At 44.2% G+C, this 17,435-nt stretch overlaps 1 protein-coding gene and 1 pseudogene across 2 annotated transcripts in view; one reads left to right on the top strand and one right to left on the bottom strand.

The window, feature by feature from the left end:
* The first annotated feature begins 892 nt into the window (after positions 1-892).
* LOC106571723 (protein BTG3 pseudogene) lies at positions 893-1,542 on the top strand (annotated as a pseudogene).
* An 11,291-nt stretch (positions 1,543-12,833) lies between these two features.
* The window catches only part of jag2b (jagged canonical Notch ligand 2b), a 107,252-nt gene continuing 102,650 nt past the window's right edge, over positions 12,834-17,435 (bottom strand). For both annotated transcript variants that reach the window (XM_014145100.3, XM_014145102.3), the window contains 2 exons: positions 15,974-16,124; positions 12,834-15,229 (listed from right to left, as the gene is read on the bottom strand). In XM_014145100.3, the coding sequence (XP_014000575.1) occupies positions 14,721-15,229; positions 15,974-16,124 (660 nt within the window). In that variant the 3' untranslated portion in view covers positions 12,834-14,720. The remainder of the gene's footprint in view (positions 15,230-15,973; positions 16,125-17,435) is intronic.

The raw sequence follows: 17,435 nt of genomic DNA, 5'->3' as shown, positions 1-17,435 counted from the left end.
TCAGTTTGTGTTGTGTAGTGGCTTTGCTTGCATGCATCAACATTTATTTTTTAGAGTTTGCCCCACCAAGATTTCCATGCTAAAATCGGCACTGCCCATACTGTGAAATATTTTAAATAGGCTACCTACCGGTCTATTTACCTTTGATTATGCTTGGCTATTGAATGAGCGATGTTAGGCTAATATTTTTTGTGTAGTGGGAATAAACCAGTCATGTCAGAAAAAGAGAGACATATGATTACGTTATAATTATGATTTCGACCTATATAATTAAAGTAAACTAAATCTATTAGACTACATGCGACTACGAGATCTCCTTACCAACGTCAAATGCATCAGTTTTATCATTAGGCCTACATTTTTATGTTTTTATTAGCCCACCATTATTAGAATTCCAGTGCATCAAACACTTCCATCCCCCAAAATAATATTTGCTTGCAATAGAATTGATCAACCACTAGAAGTTGTGCCGTACGCATGGTCTGAGTTGTACGCCTAGATACGCACACTTTCCCGTCAAGTTCAGAATTATAAATACCAATCATTGAGGAAGAACTGGAGCATGCAAGATTTAGAATCTTTTTGTGAGCACGCACATGTGATAAATGAGTCCCCTACATTTTCGCTATTCCATGCCAGGACAGCCCGAAAATATTTTGGTTATCTCAGATTGTTCTGGCAATTCTCACATAGAAACTTAATTGGAAGGAAGGATGTTTGACATGCTTTCTACATTTGTATCACTTTTTTATTTTATCATGATGAAAGTTGCCATTTTAGGCCCTTTTTAGACCTCCACTATTTTTAGACCTACAATACATGCTTCCTGTAAAACCCTATAATCCATGAACTGTACATCATAATCCTTGTGTAATCCAGTGTGTTCTGAAATATGGAGTAAGATTGCAGCAATGGTGTTTTCCTGAAGAGACTGATAAAAAAGGTGAAAAAGTTGGAGACCCAGAAAGTGGACATGTTTGTGGAGTGGTTGACTGTTGTCAAGGAGAAGTTCAGGGGGCATTGGTACCCTGACAACCCCAGCAAAGGACAGGCCTTCAGGTGTATTCGGCTGAACAGGTTGCAGAGGGAGTATGCATAGCTGCTGCAGGCCTGCCAGGAGAGTGGGTTTCAGTACAAGGACCTTGGCCTGCCCAGAAAACTCACTCTGTGGGTGGACCCAGGGGAGGTGTGCTGCAGGTATGGAGAGAAGAACCATGCTTTCACGGTGGCCAGTTTCTTTGGTAATGAGGACGTGACAAAGAAGGTGACCAGCGCTGTGGAGGGTGACATCTGACTACCACTCCGGTTCATCCTCAGATGAGGATAGTGGCATCAGGGAAACCGGTCCTCCCCCTCCCTTCCACCAAAATCGCCACGCATACCAGGTGATCTACCCAGCTGCTCCTTTGTGGCGTCCTCCAGTGCCCAAGCGACCCTCCACGTCCTCCTCACTATGTCTTCAGACACCAAGGCAGACCCACCCAACCCTTCAGACACAACGGCTGGGCTCTGCCTGGCCAGAGAGGGGGGCACGGATACTAGTGTGTTACTCCAGGCCTCCAGACCACTGTAGCAAGTGTTGACTTTAGTATTAGCATGTTCCAGGTGCCCAGGTTCCCTGAGCTGTTGAGGGTAGCCACTAGAGCAAGCAATAGTTCATGGGCGGCAGGTAGCCTAGCAGTTAAGAGTGACATACTCCATATGTTAGAGCACACTATAAGGAATAAAAAGCATGTCAAACATCCTTCCCCCCAGTTAAGTTTCTATGTGAGAATTGCCAGAACAATCTGAGGTACCAAAAATATTTTAAGGCTGTCATGGCATGGAATCGCCTATTTGTTGGTTGCTCTCAATAAAGTTTTTTCTGATAACCCTTCCAAAGAGCCTATTGGCATGGAGTTGGCGTCTTATTATAGATTTGGAGACAAGTTATTCAACCGTTGGATTTTTCTTTGCTTCCTGAACCATCTTCCTCACTGTGCTTGGGGACAAGATACATTTGCGTCCAATACCAGGCAAGTTTACCACTGTTAAAATGCTTAATTGTTTACCTAATGTCGAGGTTCCATCTACGATTTACCCCGGTGTTTTACCCAGAAGGCTCAGAATTTTCTGACAGTCTGCACTTTAACCTCATAGGCATTGTATAATTTCAAATCTAAAGTGCTGGATTACAGAGCCAAAACCACTGTCCCAATAGTTTTGGAGCTCACTGTAGCTATCACACACAGACACACACCCACGCACACACACATTACCAAAAATGGGCAAAGAGGAACTTGCCGCAGAAAAACAACTGTGCAACACCTGGCCTGACATGTCCTTACAATCAAAGTGCCAGGAGTAGAGAACCTGCATGCCCAAACACACCCACATAGTTTAATACTTTTGAATGCGTTGAATTTGTTTTTATCCAGAGTGAAGCATTACTATATGATTAGAAAGGAGCCAAACATATTTCTGACGTCATGAAGATGCCTTGACTCGTGTGTGAAATAATTACATTATGGAGATATGGAGGCTACGTGGTGAAGTTTCCCCTATGCACAGACCTGGGCACACAACAAGTAAGTGCAGTCCACTGGCAATAAGATGGTGGAAAAATGTGCATTCTAGATCTGAAAAGTGATCATTCCCGAATCATTCAGGTGTGTCAACATGTCAACCTTGAAAGACTTAAGGTCTAAAGACTGACGGAATTCAATCGAAGCACATTGCCACTTAAAGCCTACTGCATTCTCATTGGCACATGTCCACACATTTACTTAATTTTATACCCAGGCATGACACAGCCACTGTCAGAATATTGTACAGAATTCCTTATGATAATGGATCTATGTGCCATAGCGTTCAACTGTGGTCAAAACAACAACAACATGAAGTTAGAAGTGGAAATTTACTGAGACGTTTTGGCTTTGGATTCTGCCAGGAATGTGGGTATGTATGGTATGTATGTTGATTTTACCTATGCTGCAGGTCCAAACTTCACCATAACCCAAGGTGGTGGTGCTACCTGTTGCGGCATGCGCTCAACCCTCTTCGATTGTTCCACTCCTTTTGTTTTAAATCAAGCCTCAAGAGCTACAAATGAAACATAACGATGTCTCATGTCCATCAATTTGAAAATAAATATTTTTAAAACGACAGTGAGTTTGTTATTTTGGGTTATACCCTGCAGAGTGTTTGTGGTTGTTGGTAGACAATGGAGAGTAGTCTGTCTGTTTGATACATTTTGAAACGTTTCAGTAATATTACAACAACATATTCAGAACTTCAGCGGGACACTCTTTGAACAGAGTATTAATATGATATTACAATGTCTTGATTGACATGATTTGATTGGTTGAGAGCATGTGAAATTCAGGCTTGTGTTGTTTGTCTGCGAGGAAGCAAGTTAGAGGTAGAGGATTTGTTCACTCTTGAGTTGATTCAAAATGTAAGAAGATAGCAGGGCTCAATGAAATTGCACTCTTACAGATACAAAGAAGAATAGTTTGTAGTTACACATGGTCTGGAGCATGCTTATAGAGGTACGCACGTTTTCAAATTTCCAAGTTCCAGGTTGATGAATCACAATGTTGGCCTGGAATCTTGATTGGATCATCATCATCTGGTCATCTGGAGACAGCGGGATGAAAAGGGAATCCTCCAGAGATGCCTGTCCTCCATTGAGATTACAGTGCTGCTTACCGGCCCTGCCAATAAGCAACATAATTGTCACTTAGGACCCTGCGACCGCTAGGGGACCACTGACCAAGAGGGACCCCAAAAGACTAGGGCCATCTCACTTAGGGCCCCTGAAAGGTTAGGGCCGGCCCTGCAGACACTCCTCCTCCTCCAGTCCCGAGTCCCTCCTGAGCTGATCCACATATGTGATCTCTGGCCTGCCCCTTCTAGTGATCACTAACAGGGGTGTTCATTTGCTTATACAAAATGGCTGACAAACAGCAGTTAGAACTTTACATGCTGAAATTATGTTGGATACAGTATGTAAAGTTATTGGTGTTGACATGGTCATTGTACCTAGTTGTACCTATTTGGAGAAACCCACTCAAATCATGACCATATATAGAGGAAACAAGTGGGATTTGCATTTTAGAAGGTTGATGTACTGCAGTGAGCCTCATAGTAGCACGTTGGGGATTCAACCCTAAGGGAAGTCCTTTTTCTATGTTATATTGGATAATATAATAATTCATAATACACTGAAAGAAAAGATAAATGCAACATGTAAAGTGTTGGTTTCATGTTTCATGAGCTGAAATAAAAGATCCCAGACATTTTTCAAAAGCACAAAAAGTATATTTCTCTCAATTCTTTTTGCACACATTTGTTTACATCCCTGTTAGTGAGCATTTCTCATTTGTCAAGACAATCCATCTACCTGACAGTTGTGGCACATGATCATTACACAGGTGCACCTTGCGCTGGGGACAATAAAAGGCCACTAAATGTGCAGTTGTCACATAACGCAATGCCAGATGTCTCATGTTTTGAGGGAGCGTGCAATTGGCATGCTGCCTGCACGAATGTCCACCAGAGCTGTTGCTAGAGAATTTAATGTTAATTTCTCTACCATAAGCTACCTCCAACATTGTTTTAGAGAATTTGGCAGTACGTTCAACCAGCCTCAACCGCAGACCATGTGTAACCCCACTAGCCCAGGACCTCCACATCTGGTTTCTTCACCTGCGGGATCGTGAGACAGCCACCCCGACAGCTGATTGAACGGAGGAGTATTTCTGCCTGTAATAAAGTACTTTTGGGAGGAAGAACTTATTCTGATTGGTTGGACCTGGCTCCCCAGTGGGTGGGCCTATGCCCTTCCAGGCCCACCCATAGCTGCACCCCTGCCCCAATGAATTTGTTTCAATTGACTGATTTCCTTATATGAACTGTAACGCAGTTAAATCTTTGAAATTGTTGAATATTGTGTTTATATTATTAAAAAAATCACAGATTTGTTTTCCCACCACACAAGCATGCATGCACGCACGGGCACACAACCTTAAAATAATCAGTTTCCCCAGAAAATTGAACTGTTTCCATGTCTCTTTGTTGCGCCAGTGTTTACCCTCCGTGCCATGTCGGTGCCTACCTCAGGCAATAGAGTGTGGGGGCCAGGCTATGCCGCAGTGCCTAGGGGAAGCTCCTGTACCAGCCAAGCCCTGTACCAGCCAAGCCCTGTACCAGCCAAGCCCCTCATCCAATTTAGCCAGCCAGTGTGCCATGGCTGGGTGCCCTGCCTTGCTCCAGCCCGTGGTGCCAGCTGCAGCCTGCATGCCCAAGCGTGCCAACTTATAGCCCAGTAAGGAGAGTTTGTGTGTGTGGGTATGTGTTGTGTGTGTATGTGTGTGGGGAGAGGGGGAGGAAGGGGTAAGGGCTTAGCCCCACATCCTGCAACCCAGCTGCCACCACAGTCAGCTGGTCAAAAAGACACACACAATCAGGGTATAAATGTGTATAAAACAACCTATTCTAGGGGATTTTGTACCATTTCTTTCACAAGGTTAGGTATATGTATGACCTTGAAGTATAAACCACTTGTGTAGTGTATCTAGCAACAGACATGCCCCGCCCACCTGAGGATCTGTCTTTTTCAGCCATCTATTTCCTGTGTTTGAGGGGTGCAAATTTACTCCTGCGACTGTCGTTTTTTTCCCATTAATGTTACAACTGCGGAAATGTTTGTAATGACCTGTCAAACACAAACCGGAAATGGTCTCAATGGAATACATTGTCTTTCTGTTTCATCTATAAGAACGCTAAAGCTTAGCGTGGGATTTATCGCATCGTCTCGACAGTTACATCACAAAAAAGAGAAGAAAGAAAACTTTATTTTGATGAGTGTTAATTTTTTGTGGACTTGAAAATAGTTATTATTAATACAGTTGAAATGTTTACAAATTAGATACACTCAAATGAAAGCAACTTCCGATAATGAACACAAAGTGGAGTTGCAATTCAACGGCCACGTATGTGGCAGGGTCTAGAGACAGTCACGGACTACAAAAGGAAAACCAGCCACATCACGGACACCAACGTCTTTCTGCCGGACAAGCTAAACACCTTCTTCGCCCGCTTTGAGGATGACACAGTGCCAACGACGCAGCCCGCTACCCTCCTCCTCCGTGGCCGACGTGAGTAAAACATTTAAACGTGTTAACCCTCGCAAGGTTGCTGGCCCAGACGGCATCCCGAGCTGCGTCCTCAGAGCATGCGCAGACCAGCTGGCTGGAGTGTTTACGGAAATATTCAATATCTCCCTATCTCAGTCTGCTGTCCCCACATGCTTCAAGATGGCCACCATTGTTCCTGTACCCAAGAAAGCAAAAGTAACTGAACTAAATGACTATCGCCCCGTAGCACTCACATCTGTTATCATGAAGTGCTTTGAGAGACTAGTAAAGGATCATATCACCTCCACCTTACTTGTCACCCTAAACCCACTTCAATTTGCAATAGCCATTGTACTGCACACTGCCCTATCCCATCTGGACAAGAGGAATACCTATGTAAGAATGCTGTTTATTCACTATAGCTCAGCATTCAACACCATAGTACCCTTAAGCTCGAGGCTCTGGGTCTGAACCCCGCCCTGTGCAACTGGGTCAAGGACTTCCTGACAGGCTGCCCCAGGTGGTGAAGGTAGGAAACAACACCTCCACTTCACTGATCCTCAACACTGGGGCCCCACAAGGGTGCGTGCTCAGCCCCCTCCTGTACTCCCTGTTCACCCATGCCTGCATGGCCACGCACGCCTCGAACTCAATCATGAAGTTTGCAGGCGACACAACAGTAGTAGGCTTGATTACCAACAATGACGAGACAGCTTACAAGGAGGAGTGTCAACAAAACAAAGGAGCTGATTGTGGACTTCCCAAAACAGCAGAGGGAGCACCCCCCCATCCACATTGACGGGACCACAGTGGAGAAGGTGGAAAGCTTCAAGTTCCTCAGCGTACACATCACTGACAAACTGAAATGGTCCACCCACACAGACAGTGTGGTGAAGAAGGCGCAACAGTGCCTCTTCAACTTCAGTAGGCTGAAAAAAATGTGGCTTGGCACCTAAAACCCTCAAACTTTTACAGAAGCACAATTGAGAGCATCCTGTCAGGCTGTATCACCGCCTGGTACGGCAACTGCAGTACCCGCAACCGCAGGGCTCTCCAGAGGGTGGTGCGGTCTGCCCAATGCATCACAGGGGGCAAACTACCCTGCCCTCCAGAACACTTACCGCACCCGATGTCACAGGAAGACCAAAACGATGATAAAGGACAACAACCACCCAAGCCACTTCCTGTGTACCCCGCTATCATCCAGAAGGCGAGGTCAGTACATTTGCATCAAAGCTGGGTCAGTACATGTGCATCATCAGACTGTTAAATAGCCATCACTAGCATAGAGGCCGCTGCCTACAGTATATACACTGCTCAAAAAAATAAAGGGAACACTAAAATAACACATCCTAGATCTGAATGAATGAAATAATCTTATTAAATACTTTTTTCTTTACATATTTGAATGTGCTGACAACAAAATCACACAAAAATAATCAATGGAAATCCAATTTATCAACCCATGGAGGTCTGGGTTTGGAGTCACACTCAAAATTAAAGTGGAAAACCACACTACAGGCTGATCCAACTTTGATGTAATGTCCTTTAAAACAAGTCAAAATGAGGCTCAGTAGTGTGTGTGGCCTCCACGTGCCTGTATGACCTCCCTACAACGCCTGGGCATGCTCCTGATGAGGTGGCGGATGGTCTCCTGAGGGATCTCCTCCCAGACCTGGACTAAAGCATCCGCCAACTCCTGGACAGTCTGTGGTGCAACGTGGCGTTGGTGGATGGAGCGAGACATGATGTCCCAGATGTGCTCAATTGGATTCAGGTCTGGGGAACGGGCGGGCCAGTCCATAGCATCAATGCCTTCCTCTTGCAGGAACTGCTGACACACTCCAGCCACATGAGGTCTAGCATTGTCTTGCATTAGGAGGAACCCAGGGCCAACCGCACCAGCATATGGTCTCACAAGGGGTGTGAGGATCTCATCTCGGTACCTAATGGCAGTCAGGCTAACTCTGGCGAGCACATGGAGGGCTGTGCGGCCCCCCAAAGAAATGCCATGACTGACCCACACCATGACTGACCCACCGCCAAACCGGTCATGCTGGAGGATGTTGTAGGCAACAGAACGTTCTCCACGGTGTCTCCAGACTCTGTCACGTCTGTCACGTGCTCAGTGTGAACCTGCTTTCATCTGTGAAGAGCACAGGGCGCCAGTGGCGAATTTGCCAATCTTGGTGTTCTCTGGCAAATGCCAAACGTCCTGCCCGGTGTTGGGCTGTAAGCACAATCCCCACCTGTGGACGTCGGGCCCTCATACCACCCTCATGGAGTCTGTTTCTGACCTTTTGAGCAGACACATCCACATTTGTGGCCTGCTGGAGGTCATTTTGCAGGGCTCTGGCAGTGCTCCTCCTGCTCCTCCTTGCACAAAGGCGGAGGTAGCGGTCCTGCTGCTGGGTTGTTGCCCTCCTACGGCCTCCTCCACGTCTCTTGATGTACTGGCCTGTCTCCTGGTAGCGCCTCCATGCTCTGGACAATACGCTGACAGACACAGCTCGCATTGATGTGCCATCCTGGATGAGCTGCACTACCTGAGCCACTTGTGTGGGTTGTAGACTCTGTCTCATGCAACCACTAGAGTGAAAGCACCACCAGCATTCAAAAGTGACCAAAACATCAGCCAGGAAGCATAGGAACTGAGAAGTGGTCTGTGGTCACCACCTGCAGAACCACTCCTTTATTGGGGGTGTCTTGCTAATTGCCTATAATTTCCACCTGTTGTCTATCCCATTTGCACAACAGCATGTGAAATTTATTGTCAATCAGTGTTGCTTCCTAAGTGGACAGTTTGATTTCACAGAAGTGTGATTGACTTGGAGTTACATTGTGTTGTTTAAGTGTTCCCTTTATTTTTTTGAGCAGTGTACATAGACTTGAAATCACTGGCAACTTTAATAATGGAACACTAGTCACTTTAAATGTTTACATATTTTGCATTGTATATACTGTATTCTATTCTACTGTATGTTAGTCTATGCCGCTCTGACATTGCTTGTCCATATATTTATATATTCTTGATTCCATTCCTTTACCTAGATTTGTGTGTATTGTTGTGAAATTGTTAGATATTACTGCACTGTTGGTGCTAGCAACACAAGCATTCCGCTACACCCGCAATAACATCTGCTAAACACGTATGTGACCAATAAAACTTGATTTGATCAGTCATTGTAAGTGTCTGCACCAAGCACTGATCTGAAGACAGTGAAGAGAAGAAAGGAGTGGCTAGAGGGCATAGGGTCTGAAACCATTGTCAGATCAGTTTGACTCGTGTTAAATAATAGTTTGGGGTAGGCACAGATGATTTCAGATCTGTGGTTTGGGGAAACATTGTACCTGGTGCCTATGTCTGACTAAAGTGTGTGTGCCTGACGTTTTCAGTGTGGGACAGACCCACTGTGTGTTCATAAACACATGCTGCTCAGACACTCTTGACTGCAGGGAGCCACTCCTGGAAGGAATCCGGTGTCCGCTTTCAACTGCAGTCTGGGATATGGAGACAAGGAGCGCCAACGCATCGCACATCTCATACTCCTGCATGTGGGTCAGGGATGTTAAGATTCCAATATTCTAAGATAGGGAATTCATTCACGACCAAGATGTTGCTTATAGCCGCAATCAGCATTAGAAACAAAGGGTGCTTCCTGTTTTGGTGAAAAGCTGAGGGATGGGGCTGGATAAATTTAGCCACTCTCAAATTCAGAGCTATGGATGCAAGAACTTACCCTCCATGACATGAGCATAGTTTTAAACATGTTTTGGGGCTACAGTATAAGTGTGTTTACATTTACTTTGTTCACAAACATTGAAGTAAAACAATCTTATATTTTGGGTTCTGATGGGGTACGACTGTTGAACTAACATGCTGACCAAACCAGCTCCACACGTGCGTCTGCGTGTGCATGGTGATTTTGTCTATCCCCACCAGACATGTTCATGACACGCAGCGGTCTAAGGCACTGCATCTCAGTGCTTGAGGCGTCACTACAGACACCCTGGTTCGAATCCAGGCTGTATCACAACTGGCCGTGATTGGGAGTCCCATAGGGCGGTGCACAATTGGCCCAGCGTCATCCGGTCATTGTAAATAAGAATTTGTTCTTAACTGACTTGCCTAGTTAAACAAAAGGTTAAATATTTTTTTTTAAATAATAATACCAAAACCAACTCTGAACCAATTATATTAATTTGGGGACAGGTTGAAACACACATGAAACATTCAGCTAGCTTGACATTTGTCCTGGGAGATAAACATTGCTAAATTATTTCAGGTAAAATAACAACCGAGACAGTTTTATGCAAAGTGACTTAGAGATGGATATTGGATAACACATATATTCAGTATTCTGTAATGTTACTATGGATGACTATCCAAATAAACACCATCAACAAACTACTTTAATATGCAACCATCTGCTAGGGGTTAGGTTTAGAGTAAGGGTTAAGTTTAGGGTTAAAGTTAAGCTTAGGGCAAGGGTTAAGTTTAGTGGATGGATAGTTGAAATGTAGACAGGTAGGTGAACATCACTGAACATCTCCAAACCATCTATGTGGGACTAGCCAAATAATGTGAGAGGGAGTTTGCAACACTACGCCCTCTCAAATAAGACAGGTGATGTGCATGATGGGGAAATTGGTTTCAAAGCACATTTTACTGGAAATCATAATGACCAAACTGATTGGAGATCAGATGTAACTGCATTCCCCATGTCACTGATGGAATAGGGAGCAGTGAGCACTCACTAAACTGAGCCTTACTCAACATAGTAAGTTAACTAACCCATATAAAGATCTACAAAATTGTCATATTGACAGATACACAGCATCAACATTGATTGAAACTTGAGATGTTTTAAAAGGTAGACTCAGCGATGCACAAAGTAAACCGCAATATCGGGCCGACTTCCGCAACAACTAAGAGCTTGATTCAATCTGTAGCGCTGAAGATCCACGTTGTAGCTTGATTGACATTTAAAGGCAACGTTCCTGTGTAAGCAGAGACCGCATTCACGGTAAATGCTGTATGTGTCGGCTCAATTGGAAATTACCTTTACATTTTGATTGCGCAATAACGCTGAACTTTCGCAATACTGATTGAATCCAGCCCTAAGAGCGCTGAAGCGAGGCTAAACGTCTCTGCTGTTTTGGGCCTGTAGTTACTGTACAAAGTTGTAGGAGCATGAAGCGCACCGGTGCACATGCACAAAGAACATGCATTGCACTCATCTCTATGGCCATGTTCGAGAACATGAAAACATGACGTATCATGGGTAAATTGTGACTGACTAATCTACAAATAACATATGAGTGGTTATTTATGATACAAGGTGTCTAGTATGTCGAACATGCCATCGTCAAAAGGCTGAGTCTACCTCTAATGGCAATATGGCCCTTACACCTGTGTAACAATCCTATTGCTCATCACTTATGATCATAAGTCGTCCTTCATTTTACCACCTTCACACCCCTTTCTTCATCAATTCCATTATCACCATCATTAGAACCCCAAATCATTTTACCAGTCATCACACTCACCCCTCATCTATCGTTCAAGAACCCTATCATCAACATCACGCAATTATCTTTTAACTACCTTCATCATCACCATTACCAGTAACACTCATTCTTCATCTTTTTTGTTTTATTACAACATTGTCTTTAGCAACATCATCAACGTTGGCCCTTCTCCATCCTTCATCCGTTGCTGGCCAGAAAAGCCTCCTGCGGCTGGGGCTTGGGCACTTCCTTCCTGGGGTGTAAGCTGATCCAGACTTCCCTCCACAAGAGCGAGGGATGGTCCCATTAGCCTCAGGCAGGCAGGGCACCCACGGGAGATGGGAATAGCACTGCCCACCCCCCCATTCACAGCCCATGAACGATGGGATGGAAACGCCAGCCTCCCATTGGTGGAGCCCCGATCGGCTGAGAACTGGAGACCACGCGCCATTGGTGTGTTGGAGGCAGGGTGGAGTGATCGAGTGGGGCAGTATTGTATTGATCTAGACTCATCCTCAGCCCTTGGCTGAAGCAAGGGCAAACATTACTCCATTTCTTACCTTTGTCATTGACATATTTGCCCAGTTAGGCCCCCAAATGAGACGGTTTGACTTATGTAGGTATTGGAATGGTATAGAGCTAGTGAACTCCAGGTTGTCCAATTATGGAGCTAATGGGGAACTGAAATCACTTAATGTTGATCCTCATATTTATTAACAAAAGACAATCAAATTCTAACATTCAGCTATGGAAGACATACTTAGGTGAATGCCAGCTCAGCGCTGGTTGCAAGAACTTCTTTGATTCATTCTCCCCTCTTGCATACCAGTAGTGTATAAAATGCTTTAACCCAATGAGTCCCACCACAATTTGGGCATTTTTTTAAAAACATTGTGTTTGTCCTGCAGACTTCTGGGTAAAACCTCTTTCCGAGGCTAAATATAAGGGCTGGCCATGCATAAAAATGAAAGTCAGATAAATGAAAAGACGATTTTTGCTGGGGTCTCGGGACTGAGAAAATAAATCCAAATGATTTATTAACCAATAATTTAACAAATTACAAAATTATCCAAATAACTTTTGCAAGAGCAACCCTTTTTTTGTACAAAAAAAAAAAAAAAAAAAAAGTCACAAACCCCCCCCCTTCCATTTGCCATAATCCTCTGCATTATTAAGCATACCCAACATTTACTTTACCAGGTATTGGGAGTTTTAAATTCTTTATTTTGCTGTGTGCCATTTGAGGAAACATGGCTGTTTGAGATGTTAACATGAATTTGAAGGGCAAAAGAGAACAGAAAAACAAAAGACATCTGTAATTTGCCAACTTCTGAGGTAAATCCTTTTGGATTGAGTTGGTACCTCAAAACACAACTGCATTATAAAAGCAAAATGTGTTCCCTTCATTGAAGCCTTGAACCAGAGCAGGCTAAAAGCGGATGCGAACAATACAGTATTTTTCACATGGTTTGACAAACTAGTCTTGCCACAGGTTAGGAACGTCCATCTCTATTTTTCCAGAAAACTCCATTGACAGCAGAGTGAAACAGGGGAGAGAGAGCTTTACTGAGGCGAACAAAACACGCCACGATACACCACGCAATTTAAGAGATACTTTCCTTAATAGACAAACAAAAAAAAGATGACCGTTGATTAGATAAATATAACTTTACATTAAGGAACCCTCTATACTGGCTTTACAACTTGGGGAGTTTTTACACTAGTTTACAAACTGGCAGTATTGAACAGATACCTAAATAACGTTCATAAATCATTGTGGTAGTGCTCGCCAAATAGAGGGCTGTTATCAATCCTTCACACAGACCCTGGTTCCCATCAGACATTATTTAGAACCCTGGTCATCACAGTTACATTTCCCAGGATGATTTGGTGGCACTCGTAATAATCAGGAGCAGATCTGGGTATATTATGATTTCACCCATTTGCTCACTATCTGGCAAGCACTAAAACAACAGTCACCATTCAATACATTACAACCACTATCCTGTAAATGTGGATTGAAGATGTATAACATATGTTTAAAGGAAATAAGAGTTAATGAACTACTTGCAACCCGTCATAAGTCCTTTATAAGGGGCACCTTAATGCAAATGCTCTTGACTGCGGGACGCTGTATATTCTCATTTGAACTGTTATAAAACCTGCCTATGTCAACTGGCATAAATAAAAGGAATGGCATTGTAAAAAAAAAATAATAATAATAAAAAAAAGTGAATTGTCTTTAAGTTACTAAATTCAAATATACACAGCGACTCCTTTATTATATACACCTATGTACAGATTTCTAGTTTTTTTATCGAATACCTTTGAAATGGTGTTGCTATGAGGGCGGACTCTCCGGATACACACCTATCCCTTTGAGTGGTAATCACAGGGGTCAAACTGGGCAGCGAGACTCGGGAACCTCGGCTGTAGTATGGAGTATTACAGGGCTCATAGAAAGGCACTTGCTACCAACTCAAATACTGCAATCCTTTAAACAGAGCTTTCAGCCTAGAAAACCAAGAGATGTGAAAACCGAAAAAATGTGAAGGCCACATAGTAGGCACTGGGGTTTCTTTCCCCCTCGAGGCTGTGCTCTTGGTAAGGCTGGCGCGGGACGGCTGCAGACGGGCACGCGGGGGCTAAGAAAGAGATGGGTAGGTTGCCGCAGTAACCTCTGTTGCAGCGGTCAACAGAGTCCCCCGAAAAGCCCTTCCCCCCCAGTCTCTGTCACAACCAAAAGGGCCCACTCACAATTAAACAAAAATCACAAGCTATCAACAAAAGAAACGTCTTTATACAGGTTATTTCCCCCCCCTCCATTTGGACTTTGTTCGCTCATTTTAACAGTACAATTCAAACAAAGGCGAGGCCTCACTTTTCCTCGTTCGAAAGTAATACAATTATGCTTCATCTGTACATAAAAAAGAAACGCCCTCATCATTCGCCCCCCCCCCAAAACAAATCATTACAGACGACAGCAAAATAACTGAAAAGCCTCTCTCTTTTAATAGTACAATATATAGGATCCTCCCCATCTTTCCTCGATCGGGCTGTGGAGTGAGTCCGTTTCAGAGTCCTGTTCGTTCATACAAAATGGTCTTTGACGTCTTGGCCGGCCAGGGCGGCGTTGACATTTTTCCAGAGGTTGTCTTTGGTGGTGGTCCGGATGGGTGCTTTTAAGGGCAAACTCCGCAAAGTGCAGATCACATCCCCTTTGGACTGCACCCCGGATTTAGAGTACTTACAGATGGGCCCCTTGCCTGCTTCTGCGTCCTCCTCGAACTCCATCTCTCCCTCAGTCTCCTCCTCCTCCTCCTCCTCTTCCTCCCCTCCATCACACATCCTGTAGGGGGAGCCCATGAGCTTCTTGCGCTCCTGTTGGGCCTCCTTGTTGTTGTCTTTGAGCTGCGGTTGTTGTTGATGTCCTCCAACGGGCCGCAGGGGCTCCCACTGGTTGTTGACGCTCTCGTCGACGGGGCCACGCGCCCTCCTCTCGCGCTCTTTTCTCCGCTTGCGTGTCCACCACACGCACACAATGATGCAGAAGAGCCAGAGCACGCAGAAGACCACACACAGAATGGGCACAAGGTAGTCTGTGCCACCGAGAGAAAGAGAAAAGAAACTGGGTTCATATGGATTGCTCAACATAAAACACAGCAAAATTAAAAAGCTGCAATATGTAACATTTTGGGCAACTCGACCAAATTCACATAGAAATGTGAGTTATAGATCTGTCGTTCTCATTAAAGGAAGTCTATGAAGTGGTAGATTTGATCTATTTATATGCTTCCTGTGCTCAAGTTTCGTTTTTGCGTCTCACTTTCAGTTCAAACAGCTGCAAATACAATGTTTTTGCAGTGGTTTAGATGGTACAATGATGCTTTAACCTATACTTGCTTGTTTTGTCACGTCAACTGAAATTAAGCAAATTATTCAAATTTTAGCAAACAGGAAATGGCGGAGTGATTTCTGAATAACGCATCTTTAAGTAGAGCTGAGGCAGCCAAGTTAGAATGCAAGGATGAAAGACTATTCTCCCTATGTGCCATTGGTCATCTTAAGGACTCATGACATTTAATACTGTACATGGATGCACTACACATTGAAGTGTGCAGACCGAGGTTGTTAGTGAGTCACCCCATTAAGGTAACACGCTGTTTTTGAGACGTGAAAACACTAGACCGGGGTGACGGCCGCTGACAAGGTTTATGACCGCAGCTATAAAATCAATTGGCTTCAGCAGGTAAACTTAGTGCCTTCAGGAAGACAGAACATCAAATGAGGAATTGAAGGACTACAACACAGCCCTGGGGGTCAACCTCAGGCATTTTACTTACCCACTGTGGGGGGCATGACCTGCGTTTCCACTTTGACCTCAATGACAGCCAGCATGACTGTGCTGTTGTGACGCTTAGACAGCGTGCCCACAATGGTGCTGGCCGCCTCTTGGATCAGACTGTGGTCCGGCTGCTCATCCGGCTGGAACGACTGGAAAACAGTAAAGAAAGGGGGAAGGGGTGAGAAAAGGAAAGAGGAAGTGTGTGTGGCATTTTATTTCCAGGATTAAACTCCGAGTGGCATCATCCTGTGTCTGTGCGTGTCATTAAGTCTACGAAGCTGTGTGTGCACGTGTAATGGGTAATGAAACCAATCATTTAAACACAAGGCACATTAAAAATCACCCCAAAACGGTAATGTGGTTAATGATCATAAGAACCTCTTACACAAACCCCCAAAACACATGCCCCCAATTTCATTAATAATAAACCCCTCACCTTAACAGTAACCCCACCAATACACATTTCCATGCATACAGCTCCAGGCAGCACAGTTACCAGACAATGCCCACTCTTTATCCCAATACAATCAGAGAATTGTTCCATGGCCTTTAAGCTCAAATTAAATACAATAGACAACCATCAGAATCAGTTACAACAACCCCAGACCCAACTCATTGGAATACCCCCAACCCATGACCCAACTAGCAATTCAGACCAGCTGGAATGGCGGTGCCGACGACGCAGGAAAAAGGGCCGGGAGGGTGGCAGGATGGTATATTTGAATGTGCGTATCTCTGCCTGTCCTGTGCAACAATGTATTGATTGATTCATCACCAGCCTCTGTGATCACACCATCACACTGGGCCGATGTGGGTGGGCGTCTATTTTAATAAATCCACTGAATATACACCATCACAAAGAAATCCTTTTTTACTTCATATAGGCAGGTTCGAAGAAACATTTTAAAGAATAGAATGGCATATTGACTTTAGTTATGTTACTGGTCTATGCCTATAGGCTACATGGCTGTGCCATGCAAATGAAATCAGAAGTTCGTTAAGTGATATTTTTTAAACAGAGCCCATGCAACAAAAAAAGTGATTCTCAAACAGAGCCCAAGCCCTCTCCTTTTTGAGAGAATGTAGGCGCCTGCATGTGCTTTAGAAACTTTAGAATCTGGCTCTTTCCGATCATGTAAAGAAATGACAAAATCTGACGAACCCTCACTCCGCTTTGTTAGGGAGCAGGAGTAGGGTGTTAAAATTGGGAGTGCTTTCAAAAGCATGCGACTCTCCTGCTGATATTTCTCAGCCTCCTACACTTGATATCAGGCTACATTATTGCATGCATGTGATCAGCGATAGATGATTTGCCCAGCCAGAGACTCAGTGAAACAAAAATCACATTGATTATCAGAGTCACAGGATTTTGGTCGTGAGTAGGTATTGCTTCAAATTTATTATAGCGTAACAATTTGAAGACACGTTTCAGTAGACAACAATTTTATACATGCCTTTAA

This window comes from Salmo salar, chromosome 15 (genome assembly GCF_965601325.2).
Source record: "Salmo salar chromosome 15, fSalSal1, whole genome shotgun sequence".
Taxonomy (NCBI): domain Eukaryota; kingdom Metazoa; phylum Chordata; class Actinopteri; order Salmoniformes; family Salmonidae; genus Salmo; species Salmo salar.
This window is presented reverse-complemented; position numbering and strand designations above follow the sequence as displayed.